The following is a 27,933-nucleotide window of genomic DNA, read 5'->3' as shown; positions in this document are numbered from 1 at the left end:
CTCATATCTAAAAGTAAGAATATGTTGCCGCCTCTTTGAAAAGATTAAAAGAACATCATGTATATATATCACAAGGCTAGGCCCACAATAATTAATTCATAACCCTAAATACAAATTAAAATCAGCATGTATATACATATAGAACCTTATTAATTATCCTTATTTCTAATTAAAGAGCTCACCGAGATTCATTCTTATTTGTGGATTAGTCTATTGGCAATTTTTTTCTTTTCAGAGCTATCGCCCCAACAAAAAATAGTTTTGTTATAGGCTCTGTCCTTGGTAAAAAATATAGTGAAGTAATCTTCTTTATTCCTTCGCCACACCCTACTACTAAGAAGGATGGTTACTTCTTAAAATATCCTATATACGTAGGCGGGACAGGAGAAGGGGTCAGATTTATCCTGACGGCAGCAAAAGTAATAATACAGTTTACGAGGCGACAACAGCATGTATAGTAAGCAGAATCATACGATAACTATAGCAGATGCGCGTCTGAGGGACGTCAAGTGGTTGATATTATCCCTCCTAGACCAGAACTTCTTGTTTCCGAGGTCGAATTTATCAAATTTGATTAACCATTAACGAGTAATTTTAATGTAGGCGAATTTGGTCACGAATGCAAAAATAGTACTTCAAGATTCATTATGTGTCCAAGGACTTTTCTTCTTTTTGACATCTATTATTTGGCACAAGTCTTTTTGATTCTTAAAAGAAAAAATTCGAATTTATCAAATTAGGTTAGGAATGCAGAAATAGGATTCATTATGTGTCCAAGGATTTTTCTTCTTTTTGACATCTATATTTGGCACAAATCTTTTTTATTCTTAAAAAGAAAAATTTCGAGAAGAAAATCTCCTTTCATGTAACTGAAACTTGTTCTCTTTTCATGGCAGAAGGGAATCCCTTCTCAATAGGTAAAAGGCTAAAAGTTTATGTTGAGTTGTTCGTTATTTAATTATTTTGTTGAACACTAGATCGAATTAATCTTCAGTGTAAGCCCATATCAAGCTATTCTTTTTAATGTTAGCAATGGGCAGTCTCCCTCTTAGTTTACCAAATAAAGCTTAAATGGGTAGATGTTCTTTATTTTGTTAAGGGCCATATAAGAACAATTCCTCTTGATTTAAAGAAGCTCTTAATCATTGATGTGTTTTTAAAGAGCAAAAGCAAATCTAGAATAATTCCTCTCTCTAGATCTCGAGCTCTATCTATCTAGATTTCTCTCAAACTTCTCATTATTTTTAAATTAGTTTGGTCATTGTCGGTTGTCTGGAATTTGTTTATTTGTGTGAAGTGAATAATATTTGGATGTGTGTTCAGATGATAATTCCAATTATAATGTAGTCAACAACAACAAACGTAACGGTACATTAGATTACTGCTTAGACAACGGTACATTAGAATAGTAGTATATACTTATGGGGTCATGCATGTGCTTTATGAATTGGACAGGGTGAGGGAGATTAGAATGCTTCGTGAAGAGAGAGATTGCAATACAGCCTCCGAGGGGAAAATATAGATAGATGGAATTATAGTAAGTAATATTTTGTTCATGTGTTTGGTTCTGGTTGTGCAAAAGGTGGGATTAAGTAACAACAACATAATGAAATCCCATATACTAGGCCTGGGGAGAGTAGAGTGTACGCAGACCTTATCCCTAGGGAAGTAGGGAGGCTGTTTCCGGCAAATCCTCGCCACAAGGACAAGCAGTTCAAAGCAGTATAAAAGACATGAAAAAATATTGTAAAAAGTATGAAAAAGTTGTTTGAAGTAAGATTTTTTTAATTATCACATGTTTAGTATTTTTTTCCTCAGAATTAGCAATTTCGAGATTGTTTATACCATAGTTACCGTATTATTTTTATATCACATTTAATGTGGAATAACATCCCGGGATGAAACAACAAAACGATACATTTGCTCTTCTCAATGCTCTTCTCCCATAGTTTTATGAAACTCAAGGGAGAAAATAGTCAAATGAGCCCCCAACGTTTGACCGAAATCTCAACTACACACTAAACCTTTGCAAGGGTCCTATGACCCCCTGGTCATTTTAAAAGTGAAATATATTGCTCCCTAAATGCTGAGGTGGCAAAGAAAGTGTATTTCACTCTCTCAAAGAGAGTGAAGGCAAAAGACAAGTTTGAAACTGATTAATTTATACACGTGTCATTTTTTAATTCGCACCTGTATAATTATTAGATTAAATTAATTATCTCTTTAATCCATTAATTTAAACTGACATATTTTTTCTTTTCTTTTCTTACATTTCGTCATCTTCCTCATCGCCATAGATAGACATCGGAGCGATGCCCTCTGATTCATTCTTCTGTGATGTCATAGCTATTATGTGAATAATTCAATTAGGATTTTTAGTTGATGAATGATAATTCCATTATTTGTTAAAGGACCATAAATCCAGCCATACCTATTTTTACACATATCAAACGCCCTTTAACTTGTGTCAGTTATACTTCTTCTTCAAATCAAATCACCCCACCAAAAGAGGTATTTGATTTGAATTTGCAAAAATGGGTTACTTCAGTTCTATCAAACCCACCATTAGATTCATCAAAGATTAAAGATTTGCTTGCCCATTTGACTCCACATCAATTTGATGCTATTTTCCTGGAAATTCATTTAGTTTTGAAACCATTGAATGTGTTGAAATTCTTTCATAATGGGTCTGGTTCTTGTGGTTTTAAGTTCAGTGTTAGATCTTATTGTACTTTGCTTCGTTTGCTCGTCGCTTCTCACTAGTTTCAGTCGGCCATGGCCGTTTTTCGAGCACAGTGGCGAACGGAGGGGAGGGGAGGGGAAGAGGGTGAAAACGGAGGTGGGAGAAGAAGGAATAGGGAGATGGAGTTCGCCGGAGCTCCGGCATGGTAGCCCGTCAACAGTGCCAACAAAGAAGGGAGGACCGGAACTTATTAAAGAAAGCCAAAATGAGAGAGGAAAATGTAAAAAACAATTATTAAAATATGATCTTGCCTTTTTTTTGTGTAATAAAAAAATAAGTACTCCTTGGGGCTGAAATGGCATTGGTGGCCAGAGGTGGCACGCTGGCCGGAATGAAACAGACAAACATTTCTCTCATATATATATATATAAAGTAAAAGAAGATATGGAAAAGAATAAGAAAAATATTTTAAAATTTTGTTTTTTATCAATGATATAGGTGTAGGCGTGTGCACTTCACTCTCCAACACATAGCTGGGATTGACATTTTAAGGGTGAATATATTTCATTTTTAAAATGATCAGGGGGTTATAGGAACCTCGCAAAGATTTGGTGTGTAGTTGAGATTTCGATCAAACGTTGGGGGCTCATTTGACTATTTTCTCAAACTCAAGGTTAAAGTTGAAAATAACAGTTTATCTCAACTTGTCTAGCTTAAACCAGCCATATGTTTATATTATACTACGTGATTCTCATTTTTCAATTCAATGTACCTTACCAAATAAAAGTATATGCACTAAACATTAGTATATAATCCTGTCATTATAATATGGGGGATAACTTGTTTTCCAACTAAATGACCCCTTAGGCGTACATTTTGCACTTCCAATGCGAGACAATTTTGATGCTTGTAATAGTTTTCGCATCCTAGATTTTATGTCAAAAGATTAAAAAAAATTATGTTTCGTCAAGTTATAAAAGTTGGTCAAACTAATTCTCAATAATCAAACAATGAAAAAAAAAGGACATGTATACTAAATTTTTTATTTCTTCCTATAAACCCTTTAATTTGCACTCGAAACTGATACTAACATTTTGGCAAAGAATCATGAGAGAACAAAACCAAACTAAAGGACAAAGAGGTACTTCAATACAAAACCAAACTAAAGGACAAAGAGGTACTTCAATAAATGATACTCATGATACGATATGCATCAAAGCTTCTGAAAGAGTACCATAGACCCAAGTCAAGAAAGTGACTCTTCAATTGTCGTAACCTGACATCAGTTATTGATACCAGGAAGTTTTGGATTGCAACAGATTTTTATAGGGAAAAGGACACACAGTGGCCTTTCGGTCCAAAGTAATTCCACGTTCAGCGAACTGTCTTTTTTTTGGGTGGTATTTAAATTTTGCCCGTTATATTTGTAATCTTTAAATTTTGTCCTTCGGCTAAAATTTATAGGTTTCGGGTTTGAATTTTCGCTCAGTCAAAAATTTAAAAAAAAATTACAAAGCAGAATTTAAATTTCGCTATGCCCCCTCCGGCAGACTTTTAGTCATGTTTAACTAAAAGTCTGCCGAAAGGGGCAGACTTTGCCTTGAAGCATATATACGTTTTTTTTTTTTAACTTTTCAAGGTAAACTTTTAGTAATGCCTTAACTAAAAGTGTGCCCCATAAAACATAACTAAGAGTATACCCCATAAGACGTAAGTTTTCCTTAAGGCATAACTAAAAGTTTGCCTTCTAAGGCAAAGTTTAAAGTTTGCTATGCCCCCTCCGGCAGACTTTTAGTTGTGTTTAACTAGAAGTCTGCCGGAGGGGGCAGAATTTTAGTTGTGTTTAACTAGAAGTCTGCTGGAGGGGGCAGACTTTTAGTTGTGTTTAACTAAAAGTCTGCCCCCTCCGGCACACTTTGCCTTGAAGCATATATATATATTTTACTTTTCAAGGTAAACTTTTAGTTATGCCTTAACTAAAAAGTGTGCCCCAAAGACATAACTAAAATTATGCCCATAAGGTGGAACTTTTCCTTAAGGCATAACTTAAAGGCAAAGTCTATGCCTTAAGAAAAGTCCTTGCCTTATGGGGCATAATTTTGTTATGCCTTAACTAAAATTCTGCCCCATAAGGTATAACTAAACTATGTCTTAGGAAAAATTCTGCCTTATGCGGCAGACTTTTAGTTATGCCGGATCCGGCATAACTTTAGCTTTTCCTTAAAGATTGTATGCTGGATCCGGCATACACTCCCCCAGTCCTGCCTGGCGATTTTTTTTTTTATTTTATGCCTGAGCGGGGGTTCGAACCCAGAACTTCATGTATTCGCCCACCTTTCCAAGCAAAGGGCAAAACTTAAAGACCACAAATATGAGGGGCAAAATATAAAGACCACAAATTTGAAGGGCAAAATTTAAAGACCACCCCAAAAGAAGGGCAATCCGCGCAAAAAAATGGTTCAGCCCACGTTTGGGCCTAATACCGCGAACTAGCCTTTCGGCCCAAAGTAATCTCACGAGCTAGCCAGCCCAGCAGCTTAAACACATTTAAAAAAAAAAAAAAAAAAAAACAGACTTGTCGCCACAAAAGATAAAAAGAGTCGCCACTAAAGGCTTGCTACAGAAAAATCAGACTTTTTAGTGGGAACTAAAGATCAAAAAAATTTCTTAGAATCTTTTATAAGTTTCCTAGCCTAAATATGTCAAAGTAAAACACGAATCTCCTTCAAATGAATTATACCTCCTCTTTAATATACCCAAAAAAATTACTAGTATAAATTTTCTTAGAATCTTTTATAAGTTACCTAGCCTAAATATGTCAAACTAAAGATCAAAAAGTCACCACTAAAGGTCAAAATTCATATTGAGCCTTCGAAAAATATTTCAAAACATGTATAGTATGTGTATACTTATACTGTGATTGAGCTTTCAAGAAATATCTCAAAACATGTATAGTATGTATATATTTATACGTTGATTGAGCCTTCAAGAAATATCCCAAAACAAGTATAATATGTGTATAATTTATAAGTATACGTTGATTATACATTTATTATACACATATTATACATGTTTTGGGATATAATTAATATTGTATAGAATATGTATCACTATTGTATATGTATGATACATTTTTTATACGTATGATACACTTTCTATACAAGAATAATACAGTTTATATACATATGCTGGAATTATATATACACTTTCTGTACAAGAATGATACAGTTTATATACACTTTCTATACAAGAATGATAAATTTTATATACTGTATATGTATGATACATTGTCTAGACGTATGATACACTTTCTATACAAGAATGATATAGTTTATACATAAATTATACACCAACAATACATTTTCTATACTTATGTATGGAATATGTATAATATGTGAATCATTAGTGTATAATCAATGTATAATATACATAGTAATGTATAATATATGTATGATTAGTGAGTATACGTTAATTATACATTTATTATACACAATTACACAACAATGATACAAGCCTATGATACATTTTCTATACATATACTATAGGGATACATATTCTATACAACAATGATACATTTTTTATACGCATGATACATTTTCTATACATATTTGATCTTTAGTGGCGACTAAAGTTGCCACAATAAGTCCATTTTTTTTGCAACGAACTTTTAGTGGCAACTTTAGTTGCCACAAAAGGTTTTTTTTTTTTTTTTGGGTACTAAATGGGCTGAGTGGGCTACAAATTGGGTTTGGAGAAACTTAGGCCATCGGGTGGGATTAGTTTCACCCGGTAGGCCATTTCTGTCCTTTTCTCATTTTTATAGTACTATACTATTAAAATCTTTAAGATACAAAATCTTGATGGTCAGTTCGTAAGTTGTAGTTAAATTTAAAGAAACTGGCCCTTGTAGTTACTAAAAGTTACATACACATCCCATTTCATCATTTTGGAACCAACTGCAATAGCAATAGTTTATGATTGGAGTTAAAATTTCACACTACAACTCTACCTTACACTATGTAGGTTCATCGTTATAGTCCAATTAAATTACTCTTTCGTCCTTTTTATTTACCATTCTATGAGATTTATAGCTATAAAATTTTCTTTTAGTTTAATTTCTAAAGCTTCAATTTATTTTCAATTTTAAATAATGAACGTCAATAGTTGTAAATATTTATTTTGACATGAGTATTTGGAAATTTTGTATTTCACTGAGAATTTTAGGAAAAAAAAATTCAATATTGCGAGCTAAACATATTGTAATAGATTCTCTAACTCAAGATTACAATTATAATTCTTTTTGTTCTAGTGGGGTCTTTTTTTTCTTCATCCAATTTCTATTCTTTATTTTTAATATTCTTATGTCAAAAAGTAATACTCCTTCCGTTTCAATTTATGTGAAACTTTTCAGAGTATGAGGATCAAACTTTATAACTTTGACGTAGAATTTTTGAAGTTTGTAAAAATAAAATTTATATATTTAGAAACTACACAAAAAGTACTATAAGTCACGATAATATATAATTCAAATAATTTTAAAAAATGTACGGAAAATGTGGTCAAAGAACTATCTCAAAGATTCCCCAAATAGTAATAGGTGCGCATAAATGGAAACATAGTGTGTACTAATTATTTCTGTTGAAAATAAAAGAATGAGAATGAACTTATTGGGTTTCGCTCTTTGGGCCAATTTAGCCCAATCATTGACAGGCAAACTTGGGGTCATTGGCACTTCAGCGGAATTTGTGGTCTTAAAGTTTTGCGCTTCTAACACTTTTAACGCGGTATAATTTAGATTTCGCCCCGGTAAAGTTTACATTTAGCTTTGACATATATATCATAACATTCCACGAGTTATGCCAAATAAGGTAAAACTTTCAACACTCAACATATATCTAAAAAACGGCATAAGTTTAGATTTTGCTCGGCAAAGTTTACATTTAGCTTCGGCATATGTATCATAACATCCACATAAGTTATGTCGGAGAAGACAAAACTTTCAACAGTCAACATATTCTGAAGAATACTACACAACTTATATCATATAACTTAATTCTTACAGAACTTGTGCTGAGCGAGGTAAAAGTTCAATTAATTTTCGAAGATTAAAATGTTATAGAACTTGTGCCGAGTGAAGCAGATCTAAATATTTTTATTAAATTATAAGCCGCAGGGCCAAAAATAAAAAATCACACATATGAGAGTCAAAAATTGAAGACCAGTGCGTTTGAAGGGAAATTCGTGCAAAAACTTGGTAAACTTGAGCCAAATATTTCATAGGCCTCTTCTTCTTTGGCTTCCTCCTCTTCCTCTTCCCTTTTCTCTTATTCTTCTTCGTCCTCTTCTTCTTTATTGACTTTCTTCTAGTGTGATAGCACGCTTGATACGAGATGCACTAGTTGTCATTTTAAAAATTCTAACCTTGCAGTTTCCATTTCCTGAATTGTGCATATATATATGATTCACAAACTTGAGAGTTAGTAGAAATAGAAATTTGTATTTAGTGTGCCTTTCTAGTGGCTTTATCAGAACGTGTGTCAACTTTCACATACTGAGAGAAGATGATACGTCTTGGACGACATCTTTCTTAATGCTAGTGAACGCTAAATATTTCGACTTAAAGCTATTTAAAGCTACTTAATATCTCAATTTATGTGGCCAATTTTTTTTACTTTTGTCCAAAAAGAATATATCATTTTTTTATATTTAGAACAATTTAACTTTATGAGCTGATTTATAGCCATACAAATATCTAAAAATTATTTTGGACCACAAATTTCAAAAGACTTATGTTCTTTCATAAACTCCGTGTCTGGTCAAATGATGTCACATAACTTGGGACGGAGGAGTAATGCTTAATTCTTACTTTCTTCTAATATTCTTCTTCGACGTCTTTCTTAATGCTACTTAACGGCATAAACCGACATACACAACTTAATAATACTTAATCCAACTTAATGATAATTTATAATACTTGATTCTGCTATTCTTCTTCTTCTTCAACATCTTTCTTTAACACTGCTTAATGTTCTGAATCACTATTTCAAATGTTTCTGACCATAGACCGAGAGTATGTAGCAATTACATGACAGCGTGGTATACATGGTCAGATCCGTCATTTTCAAGGTTTCTCCTATCTACATTTCTGGGGGTTCTAATCTGTCTATTAAGCTAAAATAAAAATGGATATTGCCTGCCAGCTGTAGTTTATGTATGTGCGTACTTACATGCGTATTTTATTTATGGATAACAAAAATTCGTATATGATATTTAAACAAATCAATACAACTTATCATGATTAAGTAATTAAATGAAGTAAAAAATGTATATTAATTTATCATAATTAAATAAAAAAATTATATTCAAACACATGGCATGCATGTATTGGCTTGTAATAAACAGAGCTAAACAATCCAACCCCTCAAACTCTTACATAATTTATTCTTTATTTATTTTCTTATAATTTATTTAATGATCTAATAAAATATTTTTTTCTTTATTGTGGCTATATGTAACATATCAAAATGAAAAAAATAAAAAAATTGATAGGATTTCTCGAGGGTCAATTTAGACTATTCATATTCTTATCATATCAATTCATGAACTCTTAGATTGACTGAATTGATCGATCAAAATGGGCTGAATTTATATATGGACACGCCAAAACTTGAGCGATTGGGTGGATCAAATTTCATAGACTAATTTTGTCGATCATTATCATAACTATCCAATTTGTCTCATTTAAGATAGTTTTGTTGAAGAAACATTTGGAGTACTACCTTTCTTTCAAAGAATTAAATTTTTGTTTGCTGCCAACTTTATATAATGTTATGCATACTTTCATGTCTATCAGGTTTCCATCAGAATTTATTATGCGTCAGTTTTCAGGAAGCAAGAGCATTCCGTGCCTTTGTAAGAGTGTATTGCATCTGGTTGAAGAAAAAAATTAATCTTACGTCTCTAAAGAGTTTAAGTATTATACTCTAAATGATTTTTATACAATCAGGTCATTTTTATTTGGTGTAGTAGATAATATATTTCAGAGAAAATACATCATTTGACCTTAGAACTTGACACGAAAACTTAGTTTAGCAACTCAATTTAAGTTGTATTTATTTATTCCCCTTAACAACTTTCAAATTAATTAAATATCCCCTTAGCGGTGTGGACCAGTTGAGATCTAGGTGTTGTTCACCACTCGCCTGATTGGTCCACGACATTAAATATTTTTTTAATTATTTATTTATTTAGTTTTTTTCTTTCTTCTTCATTCTTTCCCTATTTTATTATTTTATTAAATAATAATTAAAAAAACAAGAAAAAGATGGACCCATAGCTGTCGTTCTCCTCCTCTTAAACTCCCCACCTCGACACCGCTGCCACCATCACCCACCACCACCAATGCCGCCACCACACCACCACCATAACCACCGCCTCCTTAAATCAAACCAACTGAAAAATCTCATCTTTGTTAAAAAAAATCTTTATTAATCATATTTCCACCATAACTATCACCGCCGCTGCCGCTAACCTTTCCCACCACCGAAGCAACAATAATTTCCAACAGATCATCTTCTTCCAATTTTGTTTCTACTTCTCATTCAAATCACCAAATTAAGAAAACCCACAAATTTTGCACTGAAATTCGGATTGATATCAACCAAAAACAAAAGAGGCGGCGGTGGGTATCAACAAAAACCTATTTCTTTCATTGTTGTTTCATATCCTCAACACAAGGATGAATTATTGTTTCATTCATTATGATCAAGTTTCTGCAAACCTGCAGCAATTTCAACTGTATGAGTCTCTGGCAATAAGACCCGATCATGTTTTCTTGCAATATCGGAGGAAGAAAAAACTTGTTATCTGTTCACAGGCAACATACTTTCCGTAGCAGAAATAAGATTTCTCTTGGAAATAGCTGTTTCTGCTAGTATGGAAGTCACTGTGGAGGAAAACTGAGTGCTGATCTTTCCATTTGATTCCATTGCGCTCTTGAAGATATTGAGGTAAAAATGAAACAAAAAAGTTCTCAGCTAATAATTGATTCAGCTAAAATGATATCTCACTTCATAATGTAATCAATTGAGTTGATATTTCTTGTTTGTTGGCAGAGAAGAGATTCTTGGGCATTTCTCCATCCATCTTCGACCCAATTTGATTTTTCCAAGCTGAAATTTAAGATGAAAAATGTAATAGCTTTCTCAAGGTATACAATCTAAAAGCAAAATACAAGTCTTGTCAATGTATGTCATCGGAAAAAACTCAACCAGCATTTGATGTGTCCTTCTAGGCTACTCTTCCAAAATTCCAGTCTAGTTGAATCCTCAATATGGTGAGCTTCCATGCTTTCGATGTAGCTTGTCCATTCATCATATACAGAATTAGCGCAACCTTGAATGTTTGAGAACTCAGCATTTAGATTTCTGGCTTTGATATTAGAGCACTCTCTAAGGCCATTAACTGCTGTTTGAACCTAAAGAAAAGGAAAAATTCCATCTTTGTTAAAAAAATTCTTTATTAATCATATTTCCACCATAACCACCACCGTCGCCGCCGCCAACCTTTCCCACCACCAAAGCAACAATAATTTCCAACAGACCATCTTCTTCCTTTGTTTCTACTTCTCATTCAAATCACCAAATTAAGAAAACCCACAAATTTTAGACTGAAATTCGGATTGATATCAACCAAAAAAAAAAGAGGCGGCGGTGGGTATCAACAAACAACAATGAAGAAATTGCACGAACTGCCCTTCAAATATGCTCAGCAATGAAGAAAATGCACGAACTGCCCATCAATACAAAGAAAGGAGAAAAATTTTTAAAAAAAAAAAAAAAAAAAAAAAAAAGAAGAAGAAAGAAGCTGAGGAAGATAGCAGCAACGATTTGGAGGATGGGGAAGAAGGAGAGGGAGGGCCGGGGGGGTGGGGTGGGGTGGGGTTAGAAGAAGAAGAAAGAGAAAAGAAAAAAAAAGGAAAAATAAAATATTAAAAAAAGTATAATTAAGTATAATAAATTGTCATCCAATTAAAAGAGGACATATGTACAGCCGGAATCATTTTTGGTGTTTTTTTCTCCTTCCATGCGCTTTTGAGAAAGTCATCACACTTTCTTGCCACGTCATCCGCTAAGGGGGTATTTAATTAACTTAAAAGTTGTTAAGGGGGATAAATAAATATATATTAAGTTGAGTTGCTAAACTAAATTTTCGTGCCAAGTTCGGGGGGCAAATGATGTCTTTTCTCTATATTTTATTTTCAAATTTCAAATCTGTAGATATTATTTGAATGACCTGAAAAATTATTTACACTAATATATTGCATGTCTACCCAGTGTTGTTCATATATATATATTACACTGATATTATTTGTGTTGCATGTCTACCAAGTGTTATTCATATATGAATACTCAATTTCGTGCCTCTTAAATGTCCCCAAGTTTTTTCCTTGCATTGCTCAAGGCAAGTCAACAAATTAAATGGACAGTTCCCCAGGAAAAAAAAAGGACTAAAGGGAACAGTTCAATTACGCTCTCAAATTATTAACTATATTTGTGGATTAGCCGGCCTGAACCGGAAGACACCTCTATAAAAACCAAGTATATTTACCAGTGCTGTAACAAGGAAGTTCCTCTTGTACGTATAAACTCCAATAATGGCAAATAAGCTCAGGTAATTATTTAATTTTGCTTTTAATTTCTTTGTTTTCTCTTTCTCATTTGAATTAGCTAGTTGTCTCAAAATTGTGTCATTAGTTTATCAATTCATTTAACCATCAGCAACACATCTCAAGTGTACATATCAACTCTCCATCTTATGCATTAATTTGCATGTGATAAGGTTGTAAAATGTAAAATCAAATGTGCATGCATACCTAGCTAACAGTATAATTTTTCTCTTGTTCTTAAGGGGCCGATGCAGGTTTAAATATACTGTTTCGACAAAACGCACTAATTTTGACTCAAACCCTGTATATGCGTTAAAAAAACCATTAAACATGTACAAAAATTAGAACTCAATTAGTAACACTTGATCGACTCTGATTCTTATTAATTTTTATGGCATGCACCAGGTTGGAGGGCAAAGTGGCTGTAATTACGGGTGCAGCAAGTGGCATTGGTGAAGCAAGTGCAAGATTGTTCGTAGAACATGGAGCTCGCGTGGTCATTGCCGACATTCAAGACGAACTCGGTCTCCAAGTGGTGGCCTCCATTGGAACGGACAAAGCCAGCTACCGCCACTGCGACGTCACGGACGAGAAACAAGTTGAGGAAACCGTCGCCTACGCGGTCCAAAAATACAATACCCTCGATATCATGTTCAGCAATGTCGGGACGCTGCATTTCTCCAGTGTCCTCGACATGGACATGACGGCCTTCGACGAGACGATGGCCGTCAACGTGCGAGGATCGGCATTAGCCGTCAAGCATGCAGCTAGAGTCATGGTTGCTAAAAGGATCCGTGGATCCATCATATGCACGGCAAGCTTAGAGGGTATACTAGCTGGGGCTGCTTCCTTGGCCTACGTGGCGTCCAAGCACGCGGTCGTAGGCCTTGTGAAAGCGGCCGCACGTGAGCTAGGCCCCCATGGGATCAGGGTGAATGGGGTGTCACCTTATGGCATTGCGACGCCCCTCGTATGCAAAGCCTATGGCTGGGATGCCGATTCACTGGAAGCTGCAATATGTGGAAATGCTAACTTGAAAGGTGTTACGTTGAGCACAAAGCATATTGCACAAGCAGCACTTTTCTTGGCGTCAGATGAATCCGCTTACATTAGTGGACATAATTTGGCTATCGATGGTGGCCTTAGTTCTATTTTGAAGCTAGAATAAATCCTACCTCTCTTGTTAGTGTGCTATGTCATCTAATTAATAAATCCTAGAAACTTGCAGCATTGCTATTTGTTTAGTTTGGTTAATTTTAGCTGTCGAACCGAGGGTCCGGGAAACAACCTCTCTATTTCTATGAGGTACGAGTAACACTCTACCATCTCTAGATCCACATCACTGGATGTGTTGTTGTCGGCTGAATTTTGACCAACATGTGGGAGTTCACACCATTGTCGGTTCAATTTTAGCCGCAGATGTATCCTGAAAAATATTTAATGTAGAACTTGTTTGGTTTCACTTTTGTAGCCCATTTAGTCCAAATCTTTGACTGGTCAATTTTGAGTTTAAATCCACATCCTTAATTATGTCATTCAAATCTCTATCCAACTTTAGGTGAGTTTGCAGATTATACAAGTTTAGGCTAATGTCAACACCTCTAGTAGGCATTCAGTAATAAAACGGGAATTATAAGTAAAATAATATATATTTATAAATAATTTACCAGATTAGGCACAAAAAGAGAGATCGAGTTGAATTGGGACGGAACCTACTATCTACTAAAATCAGACCCTATACCTTGGATACCTTAGCTTCAACATTTTACTGGCTGCTTTTCTACCAAAATGATGAGCCTCATGATTAAGCTTAAGAGAATTAATCCTGCTAGTAACGAGTGGAAAATGCAGGCAGGGAAGACTATAGATTTCAAGACAAGTCAAAGTTTTCATCCTCCTAAAAAGATAAGGTGGAGAAAATGACAAGTAAATAAGGGGAAAACCTTTGGATGTAGGAGCTGTCACTCTTTCTGGAGCACATTCATTTCAAGAAAATGGTAATAAAACGGTACTAAAGATTTAAAGTAGCAAAATAAGCTCCATCACTAGGTTAAAAATCGATTTCACCAGAAACGGATCAGCTGCATTAATAAGGTAAAAGTTACATTGTAAAGTAGATTCTTAACTTTACACAACTTCCTTGCAACCAACATATGACAACTTTGACAAAAATATCACACTAAGACTGAAAATCAGAGCATGGAAAGGAACAACAGAAAAGAAGTCTTCATAAAATGATACATAACAGCATTGCTGGCTGCACTTCCCCACTCTAATATTTCCTAACATAGGTTAGAATATGACTTAAACCAAGGGGACCTGGTCAAGTCTCTTGGTCCTCGCATTACCTCCCAAGAGCAGCCTATTAGCTTGCCATAATTGTGCTCACATCTCGGCAGCAGATGGAAATTATCGCAAAACCCAGCACTTGGTAGACAACAGATATTCCTCTCCATCACATTTATAAGAAGTAATCAGGGGTCCTCCTTGTTACATCCGGTTCTCCCCTTCTTGGAGCTGGATCAAACTGCAATCACATGGTTTTTAGGGTGTATCATTAATTGATTCATAAATAGCAACGTAACAAGACCAAATTAGACATTACATTACATTAAAAAATTCCAGTGGAAATGTCAGTAGATCCAAGACAATGCGACATGGATTCCGTGTATTTCTAGGAATACAAGACCTCAGACTAGAGTATGACAAAAAGCACTTCTGAAAGGAGAAAGAGGGATAAGTACCTGGATAAAAGTGTGCCCTCTGCAGTCATCAACTTCCAAAATGGAGGCCATGTTTCCACATCGATAACAATAATTTGGTGCGCTAAAAATAGTGACAACCTTTTGTTCCTGTAGCAGATGTTACAATTAATCAAGGTTTTTTCAAAGGAATAGTTATCACAAGATGTATGAAAAAGAAGAACTAATTAGTTACATGGCTCCAGTTATATCCCTCCATGACCAATTGATGAGCTCGAGCTATCAGCTTTAGATTGTTGGTATGGTGAAATTGCTCAGAAATGTCCTGTAAAATTACAGACAGGTAAGAATAGAGGGCAAGAGAGTATGGAAACAAGATAATCTCAAATATACAGTAAAAGTACCTGTCCAAAAGTGTATCCAGCACCCCGGGGTGACATACCCCAACCGCAACGATCATCTGGGTCTGACCACAAAAGATCGCACATGGCCCCTTCATGAGGAACTTCTTGGACACGGTCGAAGCTTCTTACATTATCAAGGGTTTCAATAGATGGAGACAGTCCTCCATGCAAACAAAAAATTTCGGATTCAACCTACAAATTGATATTTGGCAACATGAGTAAAAGGAAGCGAAGTCTTGCACTTACAAGGTACATTTTTCATGGTAAATATCCAAGTGCGGTCATAAAGATATCAAATAGGTTATCAACAGGCAATGGTATCTTCCAAAACTACACAAGCCGATTTGAAGACACCACACTTGGCCTCATAGAATGTAGGAAAACCTGAGTACAGACCATTGTTTTAAAAGGCAGTGTCAGGATTCGCCCCGAGGCTCGCCTCGGGGCAACGAGGGCAGGGCAGTGGCAAAACGCCCTGGGGCTAACTTGCGAGGCTTAGTTCCTACGAGGCTTACGCCCTAAGCGCCCAACCGTACGCCCTAAACACACCTAACGCCCAACGCCCAGGGCTCGCCTAACGGTTCTTACACAAATTATATTTTAAATTCCTTAATTAAAATCATTCACCCTCATAATTGTTTAACAAAATAATGATACTTAATAGTTTTTCATCTATAGAAATAGAAGATTGGGTGTAACTCATATAACAAGTCGTAGTATTGGATATTTACTATTTGAGAACGTCGTGAAGGTGAATATCAGTTAATTTTTTTTAAAAAAAAAACACATAGCGGAATTGTACATTTTCACTTGTCATTGGTCATAAGTCCTATGTATCAGAATTATCATGTAATTTTATTTTTTGTTCATGAAGAAGTTATGTTTTAATTGTAATATTGATAAATTTTATTGATTATTTGCTTATAGGGAGATAAAATGAATAGTATGATAGTAATAGTGTTTTAAGAAACTGTGTTTTTTTCCGTGTTTGAAAGTTAAAATGTTAGAATTGTTTTGCATTTCATAATAGCTTTTATTTCATTGTATTGTTTATACTTGTAAAATTATGTTATATATAATTACAAGTTATAAGCGGTGTATAATGGATTGCTTTGATCATTTTTTGTGAGGATCAAGCGCGCACGCGCGCTCACACTCACACACACACAGACACACATATATATATATATATATATATATATATATATTTCATTTATTTACAATTTTTTTTTTTTATGTAATTTTACCTATTTAAAAATATTTATTGTAATTATATTATTTTAAGAAATACTAAAAATTAAATACCCATGGGACTTACGCCCCGTGCCTCGAGGCTTACGCCTCGTCGAGGCGTATGTAAAACGCCCCGCCTTACGCCCCTGCCTTTTAAAACACTGGTACAGACTATTAATATACGGCGAAGTATTCACCCTTGACATGGCTTCTGATATATAGGTATAACATAGGTTGAGCTAACAAGAAGAGACCATATTTTCAATATTAATTCTAAGAATTCATGCCCTTACTAAACCATGCTCTGCTATTCTTTACTAAATAAATGAGGAAATTTTAACTTGCACTGAACTTCTAAGAAATTAAAGTGAACCACAAAACAGAAGCGCTCTGCTAGAAGGTTTATTTCTAACCTGTAAATAGTGGAACCTCTTAAATGCAAAGGAATTATTCCTCCCTCATAATAAAAAATTGTTTAAACAGTCTCATAAGAAGGAACACTAAGTGGAACAAGCTCTTAGCCCATCTTTTAAACAATGCAGCTCCAGCTCCACCACCAGACATCCACTCCCCCTTCCCCAAATCCAATTTTCTAGATTGGCTGGCCAAAAGAGTTTCAGCTTTTGGGCTGAAACTGCCTAGCCAGTTAGCTTTATTTGGTCCAAGTTGGTGTGATAATTTTCTATGGCTTTCCTTGAAGCTTTCAGTTGCATTTGTTTGTTACAAATCACTGAAGGATGTATGAGTAAGAAAGTGAAGCAGCTCATTTTTTGATTTAAAAAAAAAAAGTGAAGCTGCTTCATTAAGCAGGAGAACATGAAGCAGTGACTGGTTGCTTCCCAAAACAAACAAGAAACTAATACTTTTAGACCAGAGGAAGTAAGAGACATTTTTAGCAGCTTCTTACTTTTGTATATTTGTAGTGTTAGGAAAAGTTTACAAGACAAGATAAAAAGGTAAATCTTTGAGCTAAGATGCAAATTTATGTTATAGCAAGCTAAGTTGCAGTTAAAATAAAACGTTTTAAGGGACTGTAAGGACTAATCAAGAGTGATGATGAACTAACCAATGCTGTCAAAGGAAAATAATCAAATAGATCAGTAAATGTTTTCCAAACATTAGCATTGCCATACCTGTCAAGAAAACAAAAATGCTTTAATGACAGCATCAGAATTACACAAGTGGAGAAAATACTCAAAAGACCACCCAATCAACCAGAACCATAGAAATCAGCTCCACATCCTAGTATAGGCCCTCATATATGTGTGCAGGCCAAAACTATGCAGCTTGCAAAAATTAAATCAGAATAATCCTAACAGAAAAAGAAGTCTTAAACAGGTATAACAGAGCAAGGACAAAGAAATCAAACAACACAATATTTCCGGTCTCCAAAAGCAACTTTTATAGGTCTGCTTCCTTGAGGGGGCCTTCAAGTCCATTCCCCACTCCACACACACTAAAATCTTATGGAAGTGTAACAATTATAAGCACCATCCACATATAACTAGATGAATGAACAATTAAATGAACAAATGAGGAATCGTGAGTTCGTGACAATAAACTTATAAAGAAGGACACTACAAGGTAACTTATTCTGCCCGATGTTCCATCCAATCATATTATAGAAATATCACTTCAAAGTTGAGTATGCTACTCCAGTCCTGTGAGATAGATCTTGAACACTAGTTCTGATAGCACCACAAAAATTTAAAGAGAGTGATTAGTTTTGAGAAATATAGCCTGATTTGCACCACATTATCTTGAGGGTGATTAGTTTGGGGTAAATACAGTCCAATCATCAGAAATTAATGGCCCTTAACGGCGAGTGTAACATAAAAAGGTTTAAACTGCTTCCCTCTTTGTTCTTAGTCTTTCTGAAATCTACTGTGAGCTGCTCCTAACTATAGGAGCTGTCTTTACTTGCGACATTATTAAATAGGTTATAATTTATAAGTACTCGACCAGCATATGATATTTCTTAATGTATAAAAACTATAAGCGAAAAATAAATGCAACAGCAAACACTAAATTTGGGATATGGTAAGGAAGCTCTGTTCTTACCATTTTTGGGTCAAGAACAAAGCTTCCTTAAAACAACATACCCAATGTGACCCCACTTGTGGGATTACACTAGGTATGTTGTTGTTGTAAGGAAGCCTTAATCTTGACCCAAAAATGGTAAGGAAGCTCTGATTACGAGTCATGAGATATTATTAAAAGAGTACTTATTTTCTTAAGGATCAAAATTTCAGTTGTCTTTCCCTTTTTCCGACAGGTGCTTTTCAGATTTTCTCTCAGTGATAAATTTGATATCTAGATGTCCTGTGTTCAGCACCTTTATTTGGCTTGGTGTTTACATGCTTATCTTTGGACTGATGTCAGCCAAGTTTTTACCAAACATTATGCAATACTTAGCAAGATAGAATTCACTTGGAACTGGATATAGCACCATAGGCTAGAGAACTCACTTCCGCAAGCATTCATCATAGAACCCATAGACTTGTGTGATCTGCATTAAAGAAATAACATTAAGCAAAATTCAGTTAAGAGACACCCCATTAGTTTAAAAGAGCACAAGAATAACAAGCTCCTCGAAATTTTTTTACTACATCCTCACTCAACAGAAAGCGGATCTCATCTTCCTCCCATCAGTTTGTGAGTGACCAAGTATGGAGGAAATCGATGCCAACATGTGATCCAAAAACAGGTAAACTGGGCCACATTAAGCAAATAACAATTTGAGAAAAACCAAGGTGAATGAAAGCTTAGAACTGATGAGCTAAGCTTGGAACTCAAAGCAATCAATCAACTATTCCTCAATCCCACACCAAGGTTGGAACTCAAAGCATCTAGGAAAGACCTACCAGAAAACTTTGCTATTGGATACAGATATATGGAGTGTAATAAAAATCTTGTAAGAATTGCTTTAAGTTAACAAGTTCGCTTTGATTGAATCAGTTGTTACCGAGAAAGTCAATTGTCAAAGTCAACATCCTGTCACAGCCAACAACCCCAAGCCCAAGGAGAGAAAATCACAAAGAAAAATGGAAGGAACAAGAAGTATTATAAAAATCATGAGGAATGAACATTTAACTAGAATGGATAACAAACCTATAAGTAAGACTGTGAGATAAACACTATTCAATAACTAATCCTAACCAGAAACCTGCTTAAGCTCCACTGAAAAGGATGATTAGAGCAGAAAGCAACAATGAAACAATGGGCCCAACAATACAATATTAACTAAGCAAGATGTCTGGAAAATAATTTCTTGATACCTGTCGGCTCTCATGATTTCCTCTGAGAATTGTTAGTCGTTGGGGATAGCGCACTTTCAGAGCTACCAATAGCTGTAAAACCAGGTTTACGCAAACTCTTCAGCTACTCAAATTTTATACCAAAGCTATTCAGATAAATGCAGGTCTCATCCTAATTGATCAGATGCTATTATAGACAATGAAAGGTGAAAAAGCCTCGTGTTGTTTAAGAGAGAAAAATCAAGAAGATATAGAACAATCATGAGTTATGGCATACTCCGTGTTGGCCCATTTTAATCGGCATACCTTGAACAGTACTAAGTTAAAGAAGTTCAGACAGATGATCACATTTAAGGGAGTAAGAGATAATTTCCTATTATAGTAGTTGGAATGAGTGAAAATAATTCATTTTGGGCTCAATTAAAAGCAGACGTAAGGTATTATTCAGTTTTTGTCTTATATTACCTGATTACTGTACCCTACATGAATACTCAACAACTGGTCAAAAACTCATGTAAAGGAAAATATCAATATGACATGATTCAGGCAGACTCCTTTTTATCACTAATTCAATTGTAAGAATGCAGTAGTTTTCATCCACAAATATATCACTGATTAAATTGTAAGAATGCAGCAGTTTTCATAAATAAATATATCACTGGTTCAATTGTAAGAATGCAGTAGTTTTCATCCACAAATATTTATAGGGAAAAAATATTACTACATTGGGAATTTCACATGAAAAGATGTCACAAGTGCAGCAGATTAAGAAATTCTTTATTTACTTACAGTAACGGTTTCGACCGAATAGTATCCACGGTCAACATAATCACCCATAAACAGATAATTTGTATCTGGACACTGCCAATACGAAAATTAAACTGAAATAAGAACAGGATCAGCTGCATAATAAATACATTAGAAATATACTAAAGGTAATATGAAAATTACATAGATAAAATCCCTTTTATGAGAATTGAAGACTGTTCACAAACTAAGCAATGGATAGTCACAAACTAATTTCTTAATAGTGGTGGTGTCCAGGCAAGCTTGTGCGCACCTGCTACTCCCACCAGCACATGTACCAGATAACTCTGCCCCTCTACTTTGTGCTGCTTTTTCAAACTTTCCTAGTTTTCAAAAAATACAAGCCCAATAATGCAGCTAAGTCCCCACAGTATGAGAGACTTGGGGTAGATATTTTTCACTTGTACCTTTTTTTTCTAATTATTAGAGAATAAATAAGACTGTCTAAGCTCATCAAAAGGATCTAATAACTTAGTTATCCACGACCACTTATGTCTCCATAAAGCGTAAAAGAAAAACCAACGTCACATCTCCGTAATTTCCCATGCATAAATGCAGTGGTCAGCAAAGTCAAGCCGCTATCACGTGCATATGGGCTTGAAATGAATCTGATACAGTAGTCGAACAGCACAAGTTTCTATTGCAAGCTAGATTTTCACTATAAAGGGAAACCTACAATGAATTTCTAATACCCATCAGGTTGTTTTATTTTTTCTTGATATCCGAGAAATCCCGAGGGTCAATGGCGCAATATCCACCAGGTTATATTATAATGTCATAGAAGAAAATCTCACAGTACAAACATAAGAAACCAGCCATTTGACAATGCAAGTATAGATGCTACAACTCTGCAGATTAACCACCTCCACTATAACAGCATTTGGTGAGATAGATTATATTCTTAGGAAGAACTAATTGCATCTTGACAGCCAAATTAATTTCTCCCCTTCTGATCCAATCAAGTCTGTCTAATACCCAGATAATCTTTTGCCTCTTATTCCTACATTCATTTCTTACACCTAAATAAACAAATGGCATTATCCTTCATCCACAGAAAAAATGTGATAAAGGTGTTTACACCATGGAGAGACTAGCAATTACCTGTCCACCAATCCTAAAAAGCTCGGCGAGATCATGGAACTGCCCATGGATATCACCACATATAGTCACAGGACTTTTTACTGGCTGCAAACCAAGAATCAGGAAATAAATCAAAATCAAGCCAAATATGTAAATACATAGTCTCATGATATCTGAATACACGCATTTATAGCAAATAAATGTAGATCACTACATCATACAGCTATGGGGAAGGAATACTCTTATCACTAAGGGAAGGACAACTAGTCATCACTTATCAGACAAAAACATGATAACTAGTCATCTCTTAGATCTTGAAATAAAAGAAGGGAAAAAGGAGACAAGCAAGCAGATACATTATGTTATTTAAAGGCTAAATACCTAGATAGTTCCTAAAACTTGGCAGGTTTTGTAAGACAGACACTCAAACTTAGTTAGTGACTAGATAGACACTTGAACTTGGCAAAAGTGTGTCTTTTGAACACCCGTATACAAATGGCCAAGTGAGTGAATACACTTGCTTTTGATGTGTTAAGTGGACCAATTATTAAATGACACATGTAATTTCAAAAACAAATTGACAAATATAACTAAAAAATATAAGAAAAAAACTACAAATATATAGAAAAATACAATAAAGTAAAAAGAAATAACCCCCCCCCCCCACTACCAGTTCCCTTCCCTTTCGCCACCCTCCCCACACCGCCCCTTTCCATCTACTAACTTGTGAGTGCTCTTCACTCCAGAAACAACTCAACTTGGTCATGATGAGTTGAAAGCGTTATTTAATTAAGATTGGACCTCACGCTCAGACCTTCTCCATTTTGACGCCATCAACCATTGCCAGTTATAGCCATTTGTTGAGTACAAGATTTGATCTTCAATATACCCATTTATTGAGTACAATGTTTGATTTTTAAAATATCGAAAGATTTATCTGTACGATTATGTTTTATTGGATTTTCTTCCACAAAATTTGGTAGTCTTGAAGTTATATATGTTTTTTTTGGTCATATAGTAAGAACATAAATTATGAGGAAAAAAGTTGATCTTTCTAAAGATGGAACCAAGAAGCTAATGGTCGAAGGAAATGATAATAACAGTGAAGGAGTAAGCTGAATTAAGGGACCCGCATGGAGTAATATTTGTGAACTGTGAAAAATCAACTATACACTGACGTAAGAAATTTTGGGAGGAAAAGAAGAAAGAAATCATAATTTAACGTACCCAAGCGCTCATCTGCGCGTGCAGAACATAAAATTTGCCATGTCAGCATAAGATGTTCAAAGAAATACTTTTGCCAAGTTTAAGTTTGTCAACCAACTATTGAGAAGTTCTTAAATGAAAGAAAAACCAAACAAAAGACTTCTAAAATAACAGAAAACTACTAAAATTAGTCTACATTTAGGACACAGAACGCAAGCAACAGAAAATGCGCGAGCACATAAAGGTTTATACCTGAACATTACTTTCTTCCATTAGTATCTCCTTAGCCTTCTCACATAATGCTCTAACCTATATGAGAGCACAAAAGAGATTAGCTGTCAATACCCTTTTCGTACATACGGCATACGCTAACTCCCGAAAGAAAACAAAGAAACAACATATGAAACAATTTGCAAAACTTCACGGTCACTCTAATATCACGAGCTTTATTACAAAAGGTCCACACTAGAATAACTGCAACCTCCCTGAATAGAATATTAGAATATACCAGCAGAACTCTAGCTACTTGAGAAACAAAACAACAGTCAGGACTAGATTAAATCAACAAAAACAGATTTCAACCTTTGCAAAATTTCTAACAGAACTTTCTAGCCAAAACCATCAAAGGAATAAACAACTACTTATTACTTTAAGTGTAAATAAAGAAGCTTTCACATTTCCAAAATAACAGCACATATACATATACATATATATATATATATATATATATATATAATGTTTACCTAACACAACTAGCTCTAGACAATTAGCAACACAGAAAAACATTTTCTTTCCTTTTACAGACTCAACTCATATGATTTTTTTTAAATAATATTTCACATTGTAATGACTCACAACAAGCTCAGATTTCAATGAGAATACACATAGATCTCAAAATCACCCATCTAAAGTCACTAAAAACTCCAAATGCAAAACTAACAAAAGAACCACAATTTAGATCCCAATGACAAATCACCAAATGTAACACACTAATCTTATAAAATGATATTTTGATCCAAGAAAACATTTTTTGAAAACAACCAAGAATATTTAAAGGAAATAAACAAAAGAAAAAGGCAAAAAGAACAAACCCCAGATCCAGAAATGAAAAATATGTAAAAAAAAAAAAAAAAAAAAAAGTAATCTTGAAAGTAAAAACCCAAACCTCAGGCTCGGATAAAGGCTTGCACTGCATAAGCTGAGAAATCTGCTCATCAAGGTTACCTTGTGTGTTAGCTATCAGATCCGAACTCATTTTCTATAACTAAAAATCTCAACTTTCAAGAATCAAGAACTGTTTTTTTTCCCAATATATATATATCTTGAAAATATTTCTTGATTTTTTTTTTTACCAACCCACAAAAGCCCCTTTTTTTTTTTCTTGTGGGAAAGAAGAAGAAGCAGAGAAATGAAAGAGAGAGCCCTCGAAATTTGTCGATCTACTCTTTATCGACTATGTGAAAAAAAAAAAAAAATGGAATTATTTAATGATTTTCTTTTTGAAAATTTCGATCTGCTACTGAGTCCTAGATATAGAGAATATAAAAAAGTAAAATAAAGGAAACTAACAAAACAAAACAAAACAAAACAAAACTTTGAGAAAAGAAATGAAAAAATGGAGTAACGATGAGAGGAAAAGAACAGGTTATTTGAGGTGGAAAGGAATGAAAAAAGAAAATTGCGGTGGAAAGGAGTTTTATGATTAATTCAATTATTTTCGCTCAATTTTATTAATATGTTACAAAATATATTTCTTTTTCTTTTCGTACCTGTTTGGTCATGTGATTAGGACTTCAAATTTAAAGTTAAGATTTGAAATAGTATTTGTTTATGACATTTGAATAAATCTTCAATTTCAATTTGAAATTTTGATTTTAAATCCTAAATTTACCGTATAAATTTAAATGCAAGTTTGTAATTTTTTTATTTTAAAAAAAAACTTTGACTTGTAAATTTATATTCTATAAAAAAGACTCATAAGTCTAAAATTTACCAAAAAAATAAAATAAAATTGGTCGTATCATATTAAAGATAGTTAGTTTTTTAATTCTTTTTTATTACATAGGGTGTAGGAGAAGGGAAACAAAGAGGGGATTACAAGATAGAAAATCGAGCTCTCACCAACACGGTCAAAGTTTAGATAGTCCACCAACTAAATTAGTAAAGGATCCCCCGAATAATTAGTTACTACTACTATCTTTAATATTAAAGATATGTTTTGCCTAGCTTTGAGCACTATAGCCTACTTGGTCAAGCTTCTATAAGTTAAAAGTGTTTTTTTAAACAAATTATTACCATGCAATGTTGTCGAAACAATCTTGTTGACAAGTTTGGATGATTTCACTGTGTACTCTGATGTTTTTAACATGAGGATGTGTTTTCATATATGCATAATTGAAAATTTGTATTTGTGTTAAAAATTCAATTAATATATATAAATAATTTATTCACAACCTAATAAGCTGACCTTTTAGAAATTCTAAACATATAAACTAAAATTTCTGAATCAATCCTCGCGTGCATATTGAGAAATGGTTGCTTATGGCTTAAGGGGATGTTTGGCTCGATGACAAATATGTCCACAATTAGCATAAAAAAAAAGTGTTACATGATATTTTTGGGGTTAAAACATAAATTAACATCACTTCAACTTGAAAAATTTGCACAAGGAGCCTACTTGCATAGCGCCATAACCATTTAAGGCATGAATATCTTTTTAAACTTGCATCCATAACAGGTTAAGGGTTTTGTATATGGTAAAAACCAATGCAACTTGTATCCGATAAGAACCGAGGTAAAGTTTAAAGCCATCCAATACGAGATCGAGGGTGAGTAGGGTCATAACAATAGATTTGAACGAAAATCGAGGGGTCGTGAGTACATTCAACCCTGCGTCAAAACCGAGAGTATTCTAATGAGCTTGGAGAAGCCGAGTCTAAAAGAGAGCACACTCAATATAGTTCGAAAAATCTGTTATGGATCAGGTCATGCGTCATCTAACCATTTCGCCATTTGCGCTCACAACAGTACGGGTGTCAGACCATACAGACGCAACCTTATCTATTTTAGGGTTTTTCTAGAAAGGATTTTTCTTGCATAGTAGTAGGGCCTATTTGTTATTAGCTATAAATAGAGGACTACCCCTTCATTTTTTAGGTTAGCTTTTCACTATTCTACACATTGTAATCAGTAAAGTGGCAAAGGAATTTTCTTAAGTATTTTGACTCGGTTAAAGGGAGCATCTTCCAGACCGGACCAGTTTGCAGATCTTGTCAACTTGTCTTCTTTAGTTTCCTTTACTATTATTTACCAATATATCGCTATTTATTCGCTACTATCTTATACTATAGATTAATCTAATCACATATCCTATCAACCACTTCCAAATTTAATTGTTATCCACTTTTTGGGGATAAACAGTTTGGCGCTCACCGTGGGGCCTAATGTAGCACCCCCTTTGGGAGGATGTCACTTACGAAACAAAAGCTAATTTCATACTTACAACATTCAGAAGAAATTTCTTTAATAAGATATTCATAATAATTTAGTAGCGGAAATCGGCCCAAGTGAACAAAAATACAATATCTCAACATAGTAGAATCTTAAAAAAAAAAATAGAAATATCCCATCATAAAAATGGACAACACCTATTTTGAGTTAAATCAACACTTTAGAATTCATCAAACACGTAGTAGAGAAATATTTTTCATGTTACAACATCCAAGGATCATACCAAGCATGAATTCAGCTCTCAATCTCAAATACAAACTAGTTAAGTTTCCAAATTCAACATAAGTACTGAATTTAAAATATTAAAAGACTTGGGCATGGACACTCCCAAAATAGTCAAGTCATTCATCAAAATCAAGTTACAAAATATTAGCATCATGACCCAAATTTCATTCAAAAGTGCATATCTAAGTGTATCACATGGATCACGTACAAGTCCCAAATGTATACAAAATGAATATGCTCATGCAAATGTGATCTTCATCTAGGCTTCCTAATAGTCTACTTCAAATGACCATCCTTAAGTCTCTCTCGGAACATCAGCTACAATAGTAACAAACTATCGCTAAGCATAAAGCTTAGTGGCACATAAACTTAACTAACATTTCATATCAAAAAGTCTGCTATGTAAGGAGTACAAAAATAAATTCTAGAAATGAGCATATCAAAATCATCATCAAGTACTTAGTGAAGGTACAATTGTTTCAACAGAATCAAATATCAATTAATAAAATAGTTTAACATACCAATATTGAAAATCTCAAATGTCAAGAAGCTTTCCAAAGCTAATTCAAAAAGGTCCTCCAATTAGCTAAACAGTGAGCTATGTATCAAATATGAGTGCAAGAAGTAAGTTCAATACATAAGCTTAACCGGTTTATCATCAAATACTTAATCAGTGTACGACATTTCAAGAGAACCACCAAACCATAAGATAGTTCAAGATACTAATATTTCAAATACCAAGTGTCAAGAAATCTTTCGAAGCTAATTCATGAAACGTCATTCAATTAGTTAATTTAATAGTAAGTTACGTATCGAAAATGAGTACAAGAACTAAATTCAAGGAATAGGCTTGTCAAAGTAAGTTATGTACGATATTCAAGAAAATCAAATATCAACCCAAGAAGTAGTTCCAAATAACAATATTCATATCTCCAGTGTCAAGAAAGCTTCCCAAGCTAATTCGAGAAAGTCATTCAGTTGGTAAATTTCGCCCAACACATACGCCATGCCATCACATCAAGCATAATCAAATAACAAGAAGGACCGAAGCCCAAATCAAGAAGGGTCATCACCCAATAATCAAGAGAATCAAGAGTCACGTTGAAAGTGGCTTTCCACTCATACTAAAAAATGGACAAAAGTCCATCATCAAGACGAA

At 34.3% G+C, this 27,933-nt stretch overlaps 2 protein-coding genes across 2 annotated transcripts; one reads left to right on the top strand and one right to left on the bottom strand.

The window, feature by feature from the left end:
* The first annotated feature begins 12,177 nt into the window (after window positions 1-12,177).
* Window positions 12,178-13,812, top strand: LOC132599883 (short-chain dehydrogenase reductase 3b-like). The gene is made up of 2 exons (XM_060313051.1): window positions 12,178-12,355; window positions 12,756-13,812. The coding sequence occupies exons 1-2, from the start codon at window positions 12,339-12,341 to the stop codon at window positions 13,516-13,518; spliced, it is 780 nt and encodes a 259-aa protein (XP_060169034.1). The 5' UTR covers window positions 12,178-12,338; the 3' UTR covers window positions 13,519-13,812.
* A 599-nt stretch (window positions 13,813-14,411) lies between these two features.
* On the bottom strand, window positions 14,412-24,655 carry LOC132645082 (serine/threonine-protein phosphatase PP2A-5 catalytic subunit). Its single transcript, XM_060361857.1, has 11 exons — window positions 24,205-24,655; window positions 23,292-23,348; window positions 21,855-21,938; window positions 20,736-20,807; window positions 19,968-20,039; window positions 19,158-19,198; window positions 17,756-17,822; window positions 15,457-15,648; window positions 15,288-15,377; window positions 15,095-15,202; window positions 14,412-14,877 (listed from the first exon to the last, which is right to left on the bottom strand). Exons 1-11 carry the CDS (start codon window positions 24,292-24,294, stop codon window positions 14,812-14,814), a joined length of 939 nt encoding a protein of 312 aa, XP_060217840.1. The 5' UTR covers window positions 24,295-24,655; the 3' UTR covers window positions 14,412-14,811.
* Window positions 24,656-27,933: the final 3,278 nt, after the last annotated feature.

The sequence above is a fragment of the Lycium barbarum genome, chromosome 6 (assembly GCF_019175385.1).
Source record: "Lycium barbarum isolate Lr01 chromosome 6, ASM1917538v2, whole genome shotgun sequence".
Classification (NCBI taxonomy): Eukaryota; Viridiplantae; Streptophyta; class Magnoliopsida; order Solanales; family Solanaceae; genus Lycium; species Lycium barbarum.
Note: the sequence above shows the minus strand (reverse complement) of the source record. Positions and strands in the feature narration are given on the sequence as shown.